This window comes from Gorilla gorilla, chromosome 10 (assembly GCF_029281585.2).
Source record: "Gorilla gorilla gorilla isolate KB3781 chromosome 10, NHGRI_mGorGor1-v2.1_pri, whole genome shotgun sequence".
Classification (NCBI taxonomy): domain Eukaryota; kingdom Metazoa; phylum Chordata; class Mammalia; order Primates; family Hominidae; genus Gorilla; species Gorilla gorilla.
The window spans coordinates 51,352,271-51,372,057 of NC_073234.2; the positions used below are offsets into that span (position 1 = coordinate 51,352,271).

General features: G+C 50.9%; 1 protein-coding gene across 1 annotated transcript; it reads right to left on the reverse strand.

Moving 5' to 3' along the window:
* Positions 1 to 12,027: 12,027 nt before the first annotated feature.
* AQP6 (aquaporin 6) lies at positions 12,028 to 18,514 on the reverse strand. The gene is made up of 4 exons (XM_004053098.4): positions 15,592 to 18,514; positions 14,685 to 14,843; positions 14,342 to 14,422; positions 12,028 to 13,703 (listed from the first exon to the last, which is right to left on the reverse strand). The coding sequence occupies exons 1-4, from the start codon at positions 15,991 to 15,993 to the stop codon at positions 13,497 to 13,499; spliced, it is 849 nt and encodes a 282-aa protein (XP_004053146.1). The 5' UTR covers positions 15,994 to 18,514; the 3' UTR covers positions 12,028 to 13,496.
* Positions 18,515 to 19,787: the final 1,273 nt, after the last annotated feature.

A 19,787-nucleotide genomic window follows, 5' to 3' on the forward strand; every position in this document is an offset into this window, starting at 1 on the left:
CATGAGGCTGGTTTTCTTGTCTTGCAAGGTAATTTTCAATGCCTTTTAGAAAATCATTTCTGGGGCTGGGCTTGGTGGCTTATGCCTCTAATCCCAGCACTTTGGGAGGCCAAGATAGGTGGATCACCTAAGGTCAAGAGTTTGATATATGGCCAAACTCTGTCTCTACAAAAAATACAAAATTAACTGGGTGTGGTGGCACACACCTGTGGTCCCAGCTACTTGGGAAGCTGATGTGGGAAAATTGAGCCTGGGAGGCAGAGGTTGCAGTGAGCTGAGATCGTGCCACTGCACTCCAGCCTGGGTGACAGAGTGTGAGACCCTGTCACAAAAAAAAAAAAAGAAAAAATTACTTCCTTCAAAGTGTCTTGACTCTGTTGTTCATCCCCATTTCCCACTCTCTGGACCCACCCCAGGCTTACCACCACTGGGAGTTTGTTTCTTCATTTCTCATCCAGTCTCTCTTTGTCCAAACTGGAGTTGTAGAGTTGTCCTATGCCTGTTGTCTTGTTTAAAGAAACCACAGTCATGAGTTGCATAATGCCAGGGATACATTCTGAGAGGTGCTTCATTAGGTGATTTCATTGTTGTGTGAACCTGAGTGTCCTTAAACTAACCTGGATGGTGTGGCCTACTACACACCTAGGCTATATGGTATAGCCTATTGCTCCTAGGCTACAAACCTGTACATCATGTGACTGTTCTGAACACTGTAGGCAGCTGTAACGCATGGTAAGTATTTATGTATCTAAACATAGAAAGGGTACAGTAAAACTATGGTTATTATAATCTTATGTGACTACTGTTGTATATGGGATCCATTATTGATCAAAACGTTATGTAGTGTGTGACTGTACTTAAAAAATAAAACAACAACAACAACTTTTTAAACAAGTCTTTAGGGACCAGAATGGTGCAGATAAAAAAAAAAAATTGCCTCTGGCTGGCTGACTGCCTAGAACATCCTTCACTGCTGGAAGTGACTTTGGAGTGAGGTGGGATGATTAACTGAGGGCACCTGCACTTGGAACTCTGAAGCTGGTGAACAGAATGTATCTGAGATTGAACGTAAACAGTTGTAGGCTTAATATGTAACTGTGGAGAGAGGAAGCAACCTACTGGCTTTTTTCCCAGGAGGGGGCAGCTTCACAGCAGGGCCCATCTGCCTCAGCAAATTGACAGAGGATGGGTCCCATACCCCCTTTCACACACGCCTGCTAGGCCTTGTTTTTTAAAACTGCCCTAGATGCTACCTCTTTTCTTATGTCTTTGCAATCCTAGCATTGGCCTGGTTCCATATTTGCTGTTCTGTAGTATCTCCCCAAGGTGCATTTTCAGTCACTAATGTAGAGGAAGTAAATGGATTGTGTAACATTAGTGAAGGCAAGGCTACCCTATGCAGGAACCAATGGTCCATTAACGAAAAAGGAAATGGTCCTGTGTGTCAAATGTTGGCAACCATTTGCTCAGTTTTTGGGCTAGGCCAAGAGACCTTAGCCATGAAAATAATTCTGATAATAGCAAAGGGAAATAAATACCCACCTTCAACTTCTTTAACAGTACTTCCTGCGGAACAGCCGGACTTTCCAGGGCCTTCTTAATTATACCTCCTCAATGTGAGGGCTGTGGAAAGGGGTCCAGTGCTTTGGAGTAGCCATCAGTCCATCTCTTACTCCTAACCCTTTCTGACGTTCCTCTCTTTTAATGCAGTTTAATTTTACTATCGCACTTGCTAATAAACAGAATCTTTAAGTTGTGATATTTACCTTTATTCTCCCTGATCTATGTAAGACTCCCTAGTTTGATGTTTATCTAACTGGGCAAGCATTACATGGTTGGATTCAGCTGCAACAATTTGAGTTTATTACTGGGTGTTTAACAACTTATCCTTCCTTAAGAGGGTGAATTCATTGCTTGCAGAGATAGAAGAAGGAATGTGAGTTTTGGTCAGAGGACGTTTAGGGTGCACAATTGATTTACCAGGGGGAAAAAAGTACTCATTTTCGGTTATGAACTGAGCCTGTGGCATTGAAATTGGTCTTGTGTTCTTTTTATTTTATTATTTATTTTATGCCTCCCAAGTAGCTGGGACAACAGGCATGCCCCACCATGCCCAGCTAATTTTTAAATTTTTTATAGAGACAGGGTCTCACGATGTTGCCCAGGTTGGTCTCAAACTCCTGGACTTCAGTGATCCTCCTGCTGCAGCCTCCCAACAAAGTGCTGGGATTACAGGCATGAGCCATTGTGCCCAGCCAGTTCTTGCATGCTTAAATTATTAGGCAGCACAAAATGACAAGGAGAGCTGAGGGAGTACAGGGAGCAAAGATACCAGGCTTGCTGCTTTTGTTTTGTTATGGTAGGGTCTACCTGCACACCTATCTAGCTTCAGATAGATTGATATGGTTTGTGTCCCCAGCCAAATCTCATCTTGAATTGTAGTTCCCATAATCCCCACGTGTCATGGGAGGGACCCAGTGGGAGGTAATTGAATCATGGGGATGGTTACCCTCATGGTGTTCTCGTGATAGTGAGTTCTCACAAGATCTGATGGTTTTATAAGGAGCTTTTCCCCCTTTTGCTCTGCACTTCTTGCTGCTGCCATGTGAAGGACATGATTGCTTCCCCTTCTGCCATGATTGTAAGTTTCCTGAGTCCTCCCCAGCCATGCGGAACTGTGAGTCAATTAAACCTCTTTCCTTTATAAATTACCCAGTCTTGGGTATGTCTTTATTAGCAGTGTGAGAACGGAATAATACACAGATACATACATACACACATATGTACATTACACATGGTAAGTGATTTCCTCTTGGAAAAGCATTTAGAGGCCCCACTGCTATGCCTGGCATGCCAAGGGGTTCAGTCGTGCGTCACCTTTTCTTAGGCTCTCAGCACGAGCAGGGCAAGAGCTGGTGTGGATGCCCAGATGTGAGACGTGAGGGTGGCACAGCTCACACAGGAGGTTCTTGATCAGTGTGCTTTGATGATAGTCTGGGTGATGACTCAGGCTTCAGCCACTGACGGAAAAAGCTTTCAAGCATGCAGAGTTGGGGCATGTTAGCCATTGTGCTTTTAGTGTAAACAGGGTTTGGAGAATGGCCACTTAACCTAAGAACTTGGTAATTTTTTAATATGCCCCCTGTAGCGGGTATATTTTGTAAATAAGTGAAGGCACCAGGCCAGGAGATCCCTAACTTGGGTAGTTTATTACACACTGGTTCTCAGAGCTGTATTTGTTGATCGTTTGTGTTCACAAAGTCAGGTGGAAGACAGCTTGACGTCACCAGGAATAACCTTGTAGCATGTGGGAGCTTTGTCCTCTGCAATTGCGTGGGATGGGGAAGGAGGCTACTTTTCAGGGACTCCTAGTTGGAAGCAGGAATTTTTCCTTTTGTCTACCTTTCTCCCTCTGTAACTCTTGCCAGGCTTCATTTAGCTGCATTGTTTTTTATGCAGCATTACTCTCATATCTCACGCAGTTGGGTACCATCTCTGTGCTAGGCTCAAACACATGTAAATGGATATTTAGACTTATAATAAAGCACCAGTTAAATCTTCTCTGGTCATCACTGAAGATGGAATTAGGAACTGATTCCCCATAAAGTCTCTAGGGAATTTAATATGGTGATTTACCACATACAGAGTGCTTTCATTTATCGTCTTACTTGATCTCACTTCACCCACCGGAGGTGGGGCAGGACAGGTGATACTATCCCAGTTAACAAATTCAGAGAGGTGATTTGGCTCAAACTCCTACCAACTAATGTGTAGCTTACCTGGGGTTAGAATCTGGGAGTTACAGCTTAGTCTGAAGGTTAGCCCTGGTGCTTGCTATTTCAGACTTCAGAGAGCATTGTGGGGCCTGTAAGTGTATTATTAGGTACTTAAGTACTAGTAAATGGCCTTTGCTTGGAGCCAGTGTTACTCACATTCCATGCAAGGAAGGATCTTGTTCTGCAAAGTGAGCAACTATAAAATGAACAGCGCTGTAGAAAGAGTTGATCACTTACTTTGCAGGAGTTCTCCCCATTATCCTAAGAACTTTGTAAGTCACACCCAACCTAGAGCCGCAGATTGCACTGAGGACTCTATGTATGTGGATGTAGTATGCATTCTCATTATGCATTCTCAGCAGATGACCCAGAAAGAGCAGGGAGGCCCAAACTGCTGGAGACGGCACGTGGGGCAGAATTTCCTAATGGTTGTCTGGGAGAATGGAAGACCTGGGCTTGGTGATGTAGGGCTGTTTTCCGTGTGGAAGGAGCAAGATGAGTTGTGTGAGCACTTGAGGTTGCTCCTGGTGGCAGTCTGTTTTCAGGCCACCCCTGTGCATCCTGTGTGCTCTGATGCTCAAAGCCAAGGACAGGCAAGTCTTGGAGCCAGAGCCATCAGCCTGCTTCTAGAAACGTGTCAGTGGATTAACTTACTGTCTTTCCCCCTGAGTGGCATTAGCTCTCACCCTGTCTCATGCTCACCATCTGGCTTTGAGTCTTCGAGTGATCTCTCTTCACAGCCTGCTTTGCGCCAGGGCTTTCCGAGGGCTGTGCAGCACTCTCCCTCATCAACCCTAGGGCCCAGTGCTCTCCAGGAAGGGGAGGTCAGTGTGCTGTGTCCACACATATGCATACCTGGGATCTGAAGACTACTTTAGACCTCAAAGGAAAAAAACCAGCTCAAGGGAGAATGAGCCTCCATGGTTAGTGACCTAAAGTCTTTTTGTTGTCAAAACTAACAAGTGGATCTGTTATTAGGTTAGCTTTTAAAATGGAGTTGCTCCCACCACAGAGAAAGCTCTTTCTGCCAGTGAGATGATAGTTCGTCCAGATTTTGGTAGAGAGAGATTCAAAGGGGCTGGGATTTTTCTTTCTCATTAGGAAGCAAAGCCCGGGGGTGGAGGTGCTTAAATGAACCACCTCCCTTCCTCCCAGGGAGCTGGCTGCTCTCTAGTCCTAGGTTAATATACATTGAATGGGGCTAAACGCCTGGTGCTTCTGGACAGAGTCCAGCCCCTCAGCAGAGCAGCCGCACTGTGAAGATACAGCTGCCGGCATTAAAGGGCTAAGCCCTTTCCAGCTGCTTTGCTTTAACGGTATCAGGAATTGCCTGCAGTCGGCAGCTTAGCAGAGCTGTCTTAGCCCGATTAGGAGGAAATGACTAATCTCTGCATCTTCTCTTGACACTGCTCTGGAGGCTCCGGGGAAAATAACCCAGTGGGGTGGGAAGTGGTTGGATAAATGGTGTTGGAGTGCTAGGCTCTAGCTCCTTAAAACTGTGGTCCCAGCTTGGTGTGGTTTGTGTTTGTTTTGCCTCTGTGAAAATAGGGGGCTGGCTTCTCTTCAGTGGACTCCCTGGCACTGAGGGAGAGGAGACGTTCACTGTGAGGGGTGGCCTGGGTACTTAAAAGCTAGTACAGCAAGAGATGTGCAGAGTTGAGAGCATATGGGGGCAATGTATCCATCCCCCTGCGAGGAGGAAGACACCTAAGATGGTCCCCACTTCAGCCTTCCATTCCTCTTTTCATTAAAACCCCATGTAAAGAGCCAAGATTCAGACCCGGCACAGTGGCTCACACCTGTAATCCCAGCACTTTGGGAGGCCGAGGCGGGCAAATCATCTGAGATCGGGAGTTCAAGACCAGCCTGACCAACATGGAGAAACCCCATCTCTACTAAAAATACAAAATTAGCCGGGCATGGTGGCGTGTGCCTATAATCCCAGCTACTCGGGAGGCTGAGGCAGGAGAATCACTTAAACCCAGGTGGCGGAGGTTGCGGTGAGCCAAGATCGTGCCATTGCACTCCAGCCTCGGCAACAAGAGTGAAACGCCATCTCAAAAAAAAAAAAAAAAAAAGAAAGAAATTATCATTTCATTGATTGAAAAGATGCACTTTGGAAAATATTGTTAATATCTCTGAGAATTGGGACATCTTATAATCAATGGCATCTTACTAATAAAATGCAATGTTCCTCAGTAGCTCATAAAATAGTAGTGCATGTTGTAATCAATGCTATTTGGGTTGGAAGTGTTAGCTATTCATGTGAGATAGGCTGTTGGATGGACCAGCTGTGCAGGCCAAGAAAACAGCGACTTTGCTGTGGTCAAAGAGAGATTAAAACAGGAAGTTCCCCCTGGTCTGAAAGGTAGCTACAGTATAGGAAAAGCAGAGAAACCAAGGCTCAGTCCAAGACACATAGCATGAAGAAGCAGACAAGCAATGTGTGGGGCAGGATCAAGATTGGACCCAGTCATGACCTCAGAGCCGTTAGGGGAAAGCCACTGTGAATCAGTGATGAGCTGACCAAAATAACAGTACATCCTGGTGGACGCCAGGCTGCTCTAACACATGAGAGATGAGAGGTTTTAGACATTCTGTTTGGGCTGGGTTTTGGGAGTGTGTGTTGCAATCCTTTGACCACCTCACTCATCAAGAATATCAGAGGAAGTTCTTTCCTCTTTTGAAAATGAAAGGCCATGATTTGGGGACCTACAAAAAAAGGAAGCCTGTCTCATAGGACAGATAGTAAAGATAAGGAACATATCGCCCTGAAATTAGAAGTAGACTAAAAATATCATTTTGTTTAAGGAGATATTCCTGTTAGAGGCAGATGTTCAAATAACTATGAAGTCACGTGTTCAGTGCTGGGATAGAGGTGGTGCAGAGTGCTGGGGGAGCTCACAGAGCCTTAAGGTCCTGACATGAGAGCTGGAACTCGGGCTGCGCCAGGCAGTTAGGGAGGGACAGAGCGTATTTCCAGAGAAAGCCCCTCCAGCCTGCTGCTCCAGAACCAGACGCCCCTGACTGCTGTCCTGGCCTCTTCCCTCACCACAGGCTGGACCCTTGTTCCCGGATCAAACCCAGGGTCAGGATGCTTATTTTCGTGGCCCAATAATGAGACACAGGTGGACTGGGAAAGAAGAGAGTTTTCATTTCTGTAACCAGTTACAGGGAGAAGGCCTGGAAATTATCACCACACCAACTCAAAATTACAAAGCTTTCCAGAGCTTACATACCTTCCAAGCTAGATGACTGTGTGTAAGTGTGCATTCATCTAAAGACATAACTTCTTTTAATCTATAACTAAGATCTGAGGCCTGAAGACCTTCCTCTGGAACCTCAGTAAATTTACTTAATTTAAATGGGTCCAGGTGATGGGGTGATTACCCTTGTCTCCTGCTAAATAATGGAGGTTTGGGGAGTTCCTTCAGACCCCCAATAAACTTGTTTAATCCTAAACAGGTCCTGTTAATAATTCTTTCGTTATTTTGTCATGCTTTAAGGTCTAGGAAAGGCCTAGGCAAAACTCTTTTTTTTTTTTTTTTTGAGACAGGGTTTCACTCTTTTTGCCCAGGCTGGAGTGCAATGGTGCTCACCACAACCTCTGCCTCCCGGGTTCAAACGATTCTCCTGCCTCAGACTCCCAAGTAACTGGGATTACAGGCGCTTGCCACCATGCCTGGCTAATTTTTTGTATTTTTAGTAGAGATGGGGTTTCACCGTGTTAGCTGGGATGGTCTCGATCTCCTGACCTCGTGATCCGCCTGCCTCAGCCTCCCAAAGTGTTGGGATTACAGGCGTGAGCCACCGTTCCTAGCAACCTAGGCAAAACTCCTGGTGGCCGTTTGTTATATTCCAGCCTTTGTATAAGGGCACTGGCTCTCTTAGCTTTTAATATTTAACTTAACCACTCAGTGAGTACTGAAACAGTTGTTATGGAGGCCTGCGTTAGTGAGACCTGGCCTGCCACACGCTGGCCTGGTTGGAGCTTGTTTCATCTGTCCATGGGGGTGGAGCGGGAGTTATTTGTCCCTGCCTTTGTCTCTGGCCTCCTCCACCTGCAGCTCTGGCAATAGCTGCCCCTTTATGGGTTTCAATCAGAGCTCTGAAACATTGTTTTTCACTTCCCCCTTTTCTGCTAATTAACTGCAGCCTATTAATTAGTGCTATTGGACTCCCCACTCCCATAAACCCCATTCACTAACCATGCCTTGCCTCCCCAGCTTTTGCTAAATACGTGACTGCGCTGTAGTGTAGCTGCCGCTCCCTGAGAAGTGATTACGGATCTTGGCTATGCTGACCCCCTGCCACAGCTGCCCAGAGAGGTCACAGCTTGGCCGGATGCTTCATCTTGATTAGCCCTTAACTTCTTCCCTCCCCATCTTCCTCTCTGACATTGAGAGGGCCTGGCAGTAAGCTGTCAGTTAAAATCCCTCTTAGTATCAAGCATCGATCTCTCTTCTCGCGGCACTCCCTGGGGTTGCTCCCGGGCACTCCCTGGGGTTGCTCCGGGTCACAGAAAACAGCACTGTGGGGCCAGAGGAACTTAGCTGATCCCCTCCCCTGACCTGGTGGAGTCTCCCATCAAAACCCAGATCTGCTTGTTTCAGATCCCTTGACCTCATTATCGATCACTGTGATTTTGGTCTGTGTTACCCCTTTAACTCTCAGCTCTGATGTCAGCTCCCTTTTTGTTTACTTAGCTTTCGTGTGAAATTCCAAATCTTCAAAGCTCTGCTTCTTTTCACCTCTTTTCCACCCCACCCAGACTTCTTACCTCCATTCCTGGAGTCTCCCAACTCTCCCAGTGTGATCACTTCAGTGCTCCACTTCTCCGTTATGAGAAGGCCCTTATTTCTCGCTCTCTTTTTTTCTTTTGAGATTGAGTCTTGCTCTGTCGCCCAGGCTGGAGTGCAGTGGCGTGATCTCGGCTCACTGCAACCTCTGCCTCCAAGGTTCAGACAATTCTCCTGCCTCGGCCTCCCATGTAGCTGGGATTACAGGCATGTGCCACCACGCCTGGTTAATTTTTGTATTTTTAGTAGAGATGGGGTTTCACCTTGTTGGCCAGGCTGGTCTCAAACTCCTGACCTCAAGTGATCCACCCGCTTTGGCCTCCCAAAGTGCTGGGATTACAGGTGTGAACCACAGAGCCCGGCCTCTTTCTTGTGTTTAATTCTTATGTTTTAATTCTTGACTCCTCTTCTGTGATTCCCCCTTTCCCCCAAATACACTCATAAACTCTCTCCCCCCATCCCCCCTCAGCTCAAGCTAAGCCTGGGGTATGGGAAGGATGTGATCCCTTCTTTAGTAATAGCCCAGGCCTCATTAGAAACTGCAGGGGAAGTAGCTGAACTTATGGTAGACAGAATGCAATCTACCGCGATCATGATGGTGGTAAAAATAGCTACCACTGATTGAGATCTGACTGCCTGTCAGGCATGGTGTGAAACACACATACATCTCATGTAGTTCTTCCAGCGCCCTTTTGACTGTACTCCATCCTCCAGATGAGGAAAGTGAGGCTCAGGATCCTTAAGTAACTTGCCCAAGTTCACACAGCTGCTAAGTGCCTGAGCCTGTATTTAAACTCTGTCAACTCCTGATCTATGTTTATGTAGTTTGTTTTTTTTTTTTAACTTTGGTCCGCACAATCCTTTAGGTAAAAGCGATTTTCTTTGGAATGTAAAAGCGCCCAGATCATGGTGTGACTCTACTCTTCCTTCAGTCCTAGGAGACCAAATGTGGCTCAGAGCCCGACCCCTTCCTGGCCTTTTCCCCCTTGCACAGTATGGCCCCAGATGAGGCCTGTCCTCTTTATACCTGGAGGTAGTAGGTTGAAGATGAACAGTGGGGGTGGGAAGCGGAGAGGGGCTTCCTGCCAGCCAATCGGGACGCGACCGCCCAGGCTCCCAGCACAGCATCATCTGCTCCTGCTAAGACAATCATCAACATAAAAGGCTAATTGTATTAATCACCAAGGCACCCGGCCCGAGTCCCCCTCCCTTTGGGGAGAATTATGAATTGCAATTGCAGATGGCTCCACTGATTGAAGGCAGTGCTCAGCAGGGAGAAGGGTCAGATCAGATTACACACCATTAATTAAAAACTTCCCTGACAAGCAGGAGGAAGGGAATGCACACCAAGGGCTGGCCTGGTTGGGTCTCTGTCTTCCCCATGTCCCCTGCCCCCACCCAGGCCCAGGGGCTATGCCAATGAAGCCTGCTTCCCCCAGCTGGAGCTACTGAGATTCAGCTCTCCAAAGGCCAGCCCTTCCCTCATCCAAACAGATGGCCTGCTGTCCTATTAAAGGGCTCCAGAAGAGGGGAAGCGAACCTTTGGTTACTTATTTCCACGTCTAACCTTGGATGCTCTTCAGAGGCTAACCTAATTCCCCACTTCTCAGGAACCTTATTTCCTCCTGCTCTGTCCTGACAGAACTGCTTTGAAGAACTGTTAGTGAAAATAGCCCCTCAGCTTTCTCTTCAGGCAACCCCTCATATTTTGGCCTGTAAGTTCCTGGGACAGACGTTGTGAAGCCTGCTCTGAAACTGTGGGTGGAACAGCAAATATCTGGCGACGCACCCTCTCCCCAGCCCCTGCCTGGAAGCATAGGCTTCTCAGCTGCTGTCATACTGGCTTATTTGGAGCTGTAACTCCTGAAATGTTCTCCTCTTGATCTATTACTGCCTCCCATCCTCCCCAACTGCCCAGCCTTATTCATTCATCAAACTTATATTGAGCACCCAGTGTGTGCTTGGCTCTGGGGACAAAAAGCAGTGATCATTTGTCAAGGAGCTTAAGAGCCTACCGTAGGAGCTCCACGCCCCCATCCCCTTCAATCCTCTAGTTCCTGTTTCCTTCCTTCCTGGGGCTGCAGCTTGTATGAACCCCCCAGGAGCTCTATTTTGGAAAATTCTCAACTGGGAACTGGGGAGACCTTAAGTGTTCGTGCTCCTGAACCGGGTGACCTTGAGCAAATCAATCATGTCCTCTGTTTACACATACGCTCTCATACATGCATACATACAGACACCCAGCTCTCCCTGCTCATAAAAGGACACAGGCAGCCTTGGACTCTGAGAGATTGTGAAGATGGATGAGTGGGGCCCAGCTTGGAGAGATGTGAGTAGTATCTGCGCTGATATTACAGAACGCTGAGCACAGCTACTGGGGCTATGAGCACCAGGGATTCAGCTACTGCACTGGTCACAGGCTGGGCCTGCCACGCTGCCCTTGGAAGACTTGGGCAGCCTTTCCCCCATCCCCAGTCCCTCAGGAGACATCATTAAAAAGGATCTATCTTTTGTTTGTATTCTAATTTAATTAATTTTTCATTTTAAATAATAGAGATGAAGTTTCACTATGCTGTCCAGGATGGTCTCAAACTCCTGGCCTCAAGCAATCCTCCTGCTTGGGCCACCCAACATGTTGGTGATTACAGGTTTGAGCCATCATGCCTGGCTAAGTTTTTAATTTTTTGTAGAGGCAGGGTTTTGCCATGTTGTCCAGGCTGGTCTCGAACTCCTGGCGTCAAGCGATCCTCCCACTTTGGCCTCCCAAAGTGGTAGGATTACAGGTGGGAGCCACCGCACCAGGCCAGGACCCATCTTTTTTTTTGTTTGTTTTTCTTTTTTTTTTTTTTGAGACAGAGTCTTGCTCTGTCACCAGGCTGGAGTGCAGTGGCGTGATCTTGGCTCACTGAAACCTCTACCTTCCGGGTTCAAGTGATTCCCCTGCCTCAGCCTCCCAAGTAGCTGGGACTACAATCACGCGCCACCACGCCCGGCTAATTTTTTATATTTTAGTAGGGACAGGGGTTCACCATGTTGGCCAGGATGGTCTTGATCTCCTGACCTCGTGATCTGCCCGCCTCAGCCTCCCAAAGTGCTGGGATTACAGGCGTGAGCCACCGTGCCTGGCCGCCAGGACCCATCTTTTATATGAATTTGGCTGCTGCATCTTAGGGTACCATGGTGATGGGCGTCATAGAGATGAGAAGAACTGATTTTATTGGTTCGCCTCTTCATTCCAGGGCCCTCCCACAGCCCCTCACACCCACAAAGCCTCAAGGTCAGCAGACCCAGGAGAAGAGGACACAGGGTCCCTGGTTAAGTAGATCCAATGATGTGAGAGAAAACCCAGTCTCTCTTCCCTCCCTCTCAATCATCTTTCTCTCTCTCTTTTCCCCTCCTCCCTCTCATTACCAACAGCAATTGTCTTCATACCCAATAATTACAGTAACAGCAACAATAATCATCATTTATTGGGGTTGTTTTTCTAGCATTTTAACTTCTGAAAGTATTTTCCAATTTCTTGATTTCACAGCAGTCCCTGGAGGAGGACTGTGTGTCCATTTTACAGCTGGAGAAGCCGAGATCCAGATAGGACCCCCAAGTTGTGGGCAGAATAAATCTACAGCAGCCTTTAACTATTAAACCAATTTAGATTTTGGTAGTCTTTCAGAGGCACTGAATCTCAAATCTTAGTTTCCTGGGTCCCTCCTGGGTTCCTACCACCCTTAGGGCTTATTCAACACCTTTTTGGGGATCCTGTAATGCTGACAGAGAGCCTGGAGACTGCTTCTTTGACCCAGGTCATGAGTCAATGGCTAGATGGGCACTTCCCCTCTGAGGATTGTTCCTGCCTGAGAGTGGGCTGTGGGGTGGGAGCTGGGGCAAGCATCTGGGAGGAGGCTTCCCTGGGAAAGGCCTGTCTGGCTCAAACCTCCCTTCCTCTATCCCACCCCTCTATGAGCCTGAGAAAATGTTCTTCTCTGTGTCAGTTCTTCTCAAGGGTGGGGGCCTCTCCAGAGCATTTGGAGGATTGAGGAATAAAGACCTATTGGGAGAGGCCGGGCGCGGTGGCTCACACCTGTAATCCCAGCACTTTGGGAGGCCGAGGTGGGCAGATCGCCTCAGGTCAGGAGTTTGAGACAACCCTGACCAATATGGTGAAACCCCATCTCTACTAAAAATACAAAAAATTAGCTGGGCGTGGTGGCAGGCGCCTGTAATCCCAGCTACTTGGGAGGCTGAGGCAGGAGAATCCCTTGAACCCAGGAGGTAGAGGTTGCAGTGAGCCGAGATCATGCCACTGCACTCCAGCCTGGGTAACAGATCAAGATTCTGTCTCAAAACAAACAAAGATCTATTGGTAGAGCAGTCTCTGTCCTCAGGAAGCCCCTAGTCTGAAGGAGGAAATATACCCCCCAAAACCACACCCAAGGTCAGAGAAACCCCCCCAGGAGCTCAGAGGCTGTCCCAGGGCCTGATTCCTCCAGACAGCCTGTCCTCTCTGGACCAAGCGTTTCCTGGGTGGGTAAGAAGCTGGGGCTCCCTGAGGTCCCTATAGCTCCCAGGTCTAAGCAGAGTGGCTGTCTGGGCTCCCATTCCTTTCTCCCCCAAGACTTGGGCATCTGGGGGTCAGGACTCCTACGGGGTCCAGTGGGTGAGAGCATGGGAGGGCGATCCTAAATCCCCTGCCTTCCTCTGCTCTGTCCCACTGAGAGGTGGGGAAGCCCTACAGAGAGGGAATGGGACAAATTCACTCCCAGATTCTACCTAGAAACGTAATGCCAGGGATAGGGCTTGTCCCCTCCAGCCCACCTGGTCAGGACAAAAGGTCAAGCCTCCCCCTCCCGCCACCCCCAGGGAGAACCTCCAGGCAGGTCCTGCAAGGCAGGAAGCCCAAGGGCGCGGCCAGGCCTAGGCTGTTTCACACACTCTCCATCTCCACAGCTCCCGAACCCGGCTGGGATTCCTTCTTCGGGGTCTCCGCCCCTGCCCCTGCCCCTGTCCCCACCTCTACGGTGCCTGTGAGGATAGCCAGCCGCTGCGCCAGGGTCTTGGTGTCGGGGAACAGGACGAAGTTGTAGATCAGTGAGGCCAGGAGGGCTCCCATCAGGGGCCCCACCCAGAAGACCTGAGGAGAAGGATGTCGTCACCCCACCCAGGAGCTATCAGGACCACAGGGTGGCTCTGGGACCGCTGCCTGCTTCCCCAGTGCCGACTTGATCTCCCAGGTCTCCCTCAACTGTCTGTAAGGTGCTAAATTTGAGAACCACGAGTCGTGTTTCCCAAGCCCACAAGGTAAGGGGACCTTGCCCCTTGCTCTCCCTGCCCTCCCTGGGGCTGAGCCCAGGCTCTGCAGCCACGGCTGGGGCCTGGGGCCAGTCTCCTCACCCACCCCCGCCTCTTTCCTCTCACTCCCCCCGTTTTAGCCAGGAGTCCTGGCTATTGCTGTTTCTGTCTCTGCTGGTGTGTGTGTCTATTTCTGTTTGTCTTTTTCTTTATCCAAGTTTGAAAATTGGTCCAGCTGGAGAAAGTGAATAAGGAAACAGCCAGGACTTAAAAGTCTGGGCCAAGGCTGCAGCTCCTGCCCTGGCCCATTTCTTGCCAGTCCACTGGGTATCCTGGGCAACTGAAGCCGAAAAGAAAGGAAGTCTCAGCCAAGACATTCACCCTGGCCTTCCGAGCTTAGGGAAGCTGAGAGTGAAACCCACCGTCTACAGGCAACTCGGGCTCCCTTCCCTCCCCAGAGCTGCCAGCAGAGGGGCTCACCCAGTGGACTGTGAACTTCCCAATGATGACGGCAGGGCCGAAGGAGCGGGCTGGATTCATGGAGCAGCCAGTGAAGTGGATCTGGGGAGCAAGTGCAGGGTCAGGGTGGGAGAAGGTTTAAGGCAGGCCTGAGAGGGGACCATTTCTCAGTCCTGGCTCAGAGCCTTAGCCCCAGCCACGGCCTCTGTAGTGCCATATCCTGGGCCTAGAGTGCCAGGGGGTACCACCTTGGCTCCAAGACACGAGGGGCTCAGGGAGGGACACTGCCTGGCCTTCAGGGCTCCAGTTTCCCCGGGGACGGACCCGGTGTGTGCATGTGCACGGTGTCCCCTCTGCTCCTTACCCCAATGAGGTGGCCCAGTGCCACAGAGATCCCAATCATGGTGGCCGGGGAGCCTGATGTCTGACGGCTGTCGGTGGAAGCGAAGACACAGAGCACCAGCTGCAGGGTCAGAAGCAGCTCCACTGCCACCGCCTGGCCAGTTGAGACACTGTTCCGGACCTGGACAGAGGAAGTTACTCTGGACCAGATGCGGGCTCTGCCCATGGACAGACAGAGAAACCCCTGCCACTGGGCCTGGTCTCCTCAGCTGGAAGGGGGTGACACCTCACTGCCGCCCAGCTTCAGGACTTCGGGAGGCCTGTGCAGAGGGGTCCATATCTGCTCTGGACCCTTGCTCCCTGCAGAAGTGAGTGGCGCTCCTCCCACCCCACCAGTGGGTTGGTTGGGGCCAGTGGTTCAGGAGGCTTGCTTGAGAGGACACTGGCAGCAGGTGCGGAAGGAGGAGATTTGGAGGAAGAAGGTGGAACACAGATGGTTAGGAAATGGAGAAGGGGCGAGTGAGGCAGGCCTCGAGGTGGAGGGAAGAACTTGGGAACAATCGGAGAGCAGAGGACGTGGGTGGAGCCTGGGAGAAAAATGAAGTCCCCGTGGGGTCCCCTTCTCTACCCACAGGCCCCGCACTCCCTTGGCCGCATCTACCCTTAAATGCCTGGTCCTTCTATTCCTTCTCCTTTATGTGGCTTCTTCCTTCTCCACCTGTTCTTCGCGCCACTATCCCATTTCTATTCTGCCTAGACTGAGGTCAAAGTCTCAGTCCTCTGGGTCCTGGGGCCCAGCCCGGGAGGATGTGGAGCCTGCAGCTGACTTGTTTCCTCCTTTGCTCCCTCGCCTCCATCCTGGCCTCCACCTTCACCACTTGTGCGCATTCCCGCCTCCTGGCCCTCCAGGTGCCCCTCCCTGCACCTACCACGTTGATCCCAAGGGTCTCTCGGATGTCTCCCGGCATGACCCCATAAAGCAGAGCAGCCCCCACCGTGGCCCCCACCAGCTGGGCAGCCACATAGGCCACAGCACGGGGCAGAGAGATGTGGGAGCCTACGAGGAAGGCCAGCGTCACGGCGGGGTTGGCGTGGGCCCCGCTGGCCTTCCAGGTGACCTGCACAGCCATGGCGGTGACCAGGTTGAAGGCGATGGCAATCTGTAGCACGGAGGGAAGTGCTGTGGGCCAGCGCATGACTGAGCCCACGCCAAAGAACACATACAGCCCCGTGGCCAGGAACTCTGCAAACAGCGCCCTGCTGATGGCTTTCCAAAGCCTGCACGCCAACATGCTGGCCCAGCCACGTCCCCCTGGCTCCACTGCATCCATGTCCTGGTGCTTTGGCTGTTCCTTGCTTTGCTCTGGGGCCTCTTCTCTGTTCCTCTGGTCTCTGGTCTCCTGTCTCTTCTGGTGTCCTGTCTCTGGCTGACCCTGGCTTTTGCTCTCTGTGGAGGCTTCTCTGGCCCCCACCTGCAGCTCCTCCACCACGCTCCTGTCCCCAGGACTGTGCTGGTCAGACTGGCAGGGTGCAGGCGGATGGGCTTATGCGTGTGTATGGGGGTGGAATGAGGGGTGTTGCTCACATGCCTGCTCCAGCCTGAGCTGACCTGATGGGGTGGGATGTGGGGGCTGTCTCTGGGCACTGAGCTGGAACCTCCTACGATGATTTCCAGGGCGGGTTGGGCCTGACTCGTGTTGTAGACAGTCCAAGGTCTAGCCTGAGGGTCGCAGGTGCAGGGCAGCGGGGCTCATGGGATTTCAGACTGTTCATGTTCCAATGTCAGCTTAGATACAGCAAGATCACGTAGATCCCCGGCCTGCTTCAGGGGGTCCTGTGCATTCCCAGGTCCTGTTCGTCTGGCCCCCTCCATATCTAGGCTTTGCTTCCAAATGGGCTGACACCACACCGTGCCCGTAAACCCAGAAAGTAAGTCCCCTCCTCCACTCCCACCTATACCCGCACTCACAGAATGCAGATGTGAATACAGTCGACTTTACCAAGGACACTGTGGACACTGCGGCCTGTGGGGTTGCAGAGGGGCAGGTGGAGAAGGGGTTTATTCCACAGCGACTCAAACCGCGTCAGATCACACAAGGCCATGGGCACCTCTGCTGTCCACCAGGGGAAATTTCCACTGGCCCTTCACTCACTTCCTCCTGCCTCCCTGCCCTCCCCCGCGCTCCCTTCCTTTCTCGGCTCCTCCCTCTCTGCTCTCCTCCTCTCAGGGGCCAAACAGATTTCACTCCTTTCTCACACAAGGCAGCTTAACCATTTTTTGTGGCTGCACTGGCCCTATGGTCACCCATGCCCTAGGCTTTCCCTGGCCCTACGGTCACCCATGCCCTAGGCTTTCCCCTTTTAACCCTAGCAGATAGCAAGGTATTTTCTCAAACAAAAGTGTTCCTCCCTAAGAAGAGTCTGCCAAGCTATTGAAATAATAGTCTTCCCCTCTTCACCGTAGCTGGGTGTCCTGACCTCATCCCTGGCATATCTACCTGCCTACAGATGTCCCCTGGTTGTTCTCAGGCTCCTCAAACGCAATCTGTCTCCAGATGTGATCCTCCTATCTCCTGGTACCCCCCCAACCCCCATGTTCTCCTCTTGTTTTCTGCAGCTCAGCTGGTGGCATCTGGGAAGCATCCTTGACCCTTTTCTCCCTCCTTCCCCCATCCAGGAAAAGCATCAAGTCCTGCTGATTTTCAATCCTAAATATCTCCTGTGCCCTCTTTTTGCCACCCCTGCTGCCCTGCAGCCTTTAACCAGTCTCTCTGTCTGCTCCCTTGCTCCGTTTCAATCAATTTTCCATACTGCAGCCCGAGTGCTAAAATGCAAATCTGATCATGCTGCTCCCCTGCTAAAATCCCTTCCAAGCCTCCCATCCCTCTGGAAGCTCTGTGCCTGCCTTCAGGGACCTGCAGCTCTCCCTCACCTCTCCCCACTCTGTTACCCTCTGGTTTCACCAAATGCACACTCTTGCTGGCCTCTCCTTGGAAAAAGCTGTCTCCTCTTCTTGGAGATCCCTTGCACTCCCTTTGCTTGGGTAACTCCCATTCCAAAGGCTCAGCTTTGACGTCGCTTGCTCCTTTCCTGGGTGGGGACCCTTCTGCGTGCTCCCACCACACCTAGGCATTCTCCTACACTGCAGTCACCACAGGGTGTTGTCATGGTGTGAATATGTCTCCCCAGTGAGGCAAGGCGGGGAGGCCTTTGGGGGGCAGGAACCAAGTTTTGTTCACCCCTGCATGTAGTGTCTTGCACAGAGATTGGCACAGTAAGTGCCCAATAAATATTTGTTGAATGAATGAATAAAAACTTCTTGACTTCCCGGGGCAGATGACTATGTCTGCTGCATTTCAGCCTCATACTCATACCTTCCCCCACCTGGGACTGAGCCCTCTGATATCTTCAAGAGAAACATCTTAACTCTGGACTACAGGCTCTGTTCCTCCCCAGTCCCTGTCTGAGTCCCAGTAACATCCCTCACCCATTCCCTTCAGTTCTCCCGGCTGTCTCGACTTCACTGTATCCTCTCCAGGGAACTCCTGGGCATCTCACCCTGAGCAGGCTCTTGTCAGCGCTCCATGGTCCTGGCTCCCTGTCCTCTCCACCCCGTCCCTGCTGCGTGTCTCTGTTCTCATCCTCTTCCACGCCTTTCTGCCCCCCATCTGCGCTGCTGAGCACTGCTGGAGAAACTCACCCAGTCGTGCAGACTGCTGCCATGACAAGCTCATGGTCTCTGGCCCCAGTAGGGACTGCGGCTCTGCTCAGCAATCCTTCCACAGCTCTCCCCTCATTCTTTAAAACTCCCCCACTCTCTTTAAGTATTCGACTCACTCTGGCTTTCTCTCAGCAGAGCACCCACCCTTGCCTCCCACCCTACCTAGAAAGCCAAGCTACCAGGCAAGACTTCTTCCCATCCTCCCTCCCAGCCAAACTCACCTGCAGCTGCCCGGTGCCCTCACCAGCTGCCCTGTGGCCTTGAAGTAGAGGCAGCCCTTCTCCAGTGTACAAGTCGGGGTCGGGGGACCCTCCTTGGACTTCTGGATCCCTTTGAGTGACTGGGACCCTCTCTTGGCCTTTCCCAGTCTCACCTGTGGCTTTCAGGCTTCCCCTTCTCTTGACTTCTTCCCTATAAACGTGCCTGCGTAGTCGCGGAGCAGTGAAAGATCATGGTTTGGAGTCAAGTTTCCAGCCACCTATCCACTGCACAACAGCCCCCAGCCCCTGGCTACCAAAACCGCTCTGGCAAAGGCCAGCATGATTTCCTCTCCAGCCCACTGTGGCACATGGTCTGCCGGCCATCTCCTTCCTGACGCCTCTTTTTCTCTGCCTTTGAGGCACATCTCCTGGCTGTCCTCCCATCTCTGTGAGGGCAACTCTGCCACGTGGCCTCCATGGCTGGCTCCTCTTCTGCTGATCGTTAAGCCCAGGACTTGTCTACTCCTGGCCCATGGCCCCTCACTCCTGATGAGTGTGCCTGGGCAGCCCTGTTTACACCTGTGACTTCCACACCCTGCAGATACTGTCGACTCTCAACATTGTCTCTGGCCCAGATCTTTCTCCTGAACTCCAGACCCACTCACCTCTCACTGGACCCTCCGGCTTGCTCCTCCTCACCCTACTCTCACTCAGTTGCCCAGGCCAGAACACAGGAAGCATCTGGTGCCTCCCCTTCCCCCAGCCCATAGCAAATAGGTTCCTTGTACCAGGTTCCTGGTAGCTCTTTCTCATATTTGACACCTCTTTCCATCCCCACTTGCCACTGGCCCAGTGCAGCCCTTATCACCTCTCCAGGATGACTGCATTAACCTCCTTCCTGGGCTCTCAGACTATGTTGTGCCCTTCCACACCACTCTCCTCTCCACTCACTGTCAGAGAGATCCTTCCAAAATGCAAAGCTCATCAAGTTACTCCTCTGCTCAAAAGCTTTCAATGGCTCCCCATTGCCTCAGAATCAGGTCTGAATACCCATGTTTAACATGCAAGGAAGGCTCCCCTTCCACTGCCCACCCTGCACCCTTTACTCCAAACAGGCCAGACATATTTCCCCAGAACGAGCCCTTTGCTGTGGAGTTTGGATGCCTCTCCTTTTTGTCTCTCAAGACTTTGCTCAAGTGCCGTT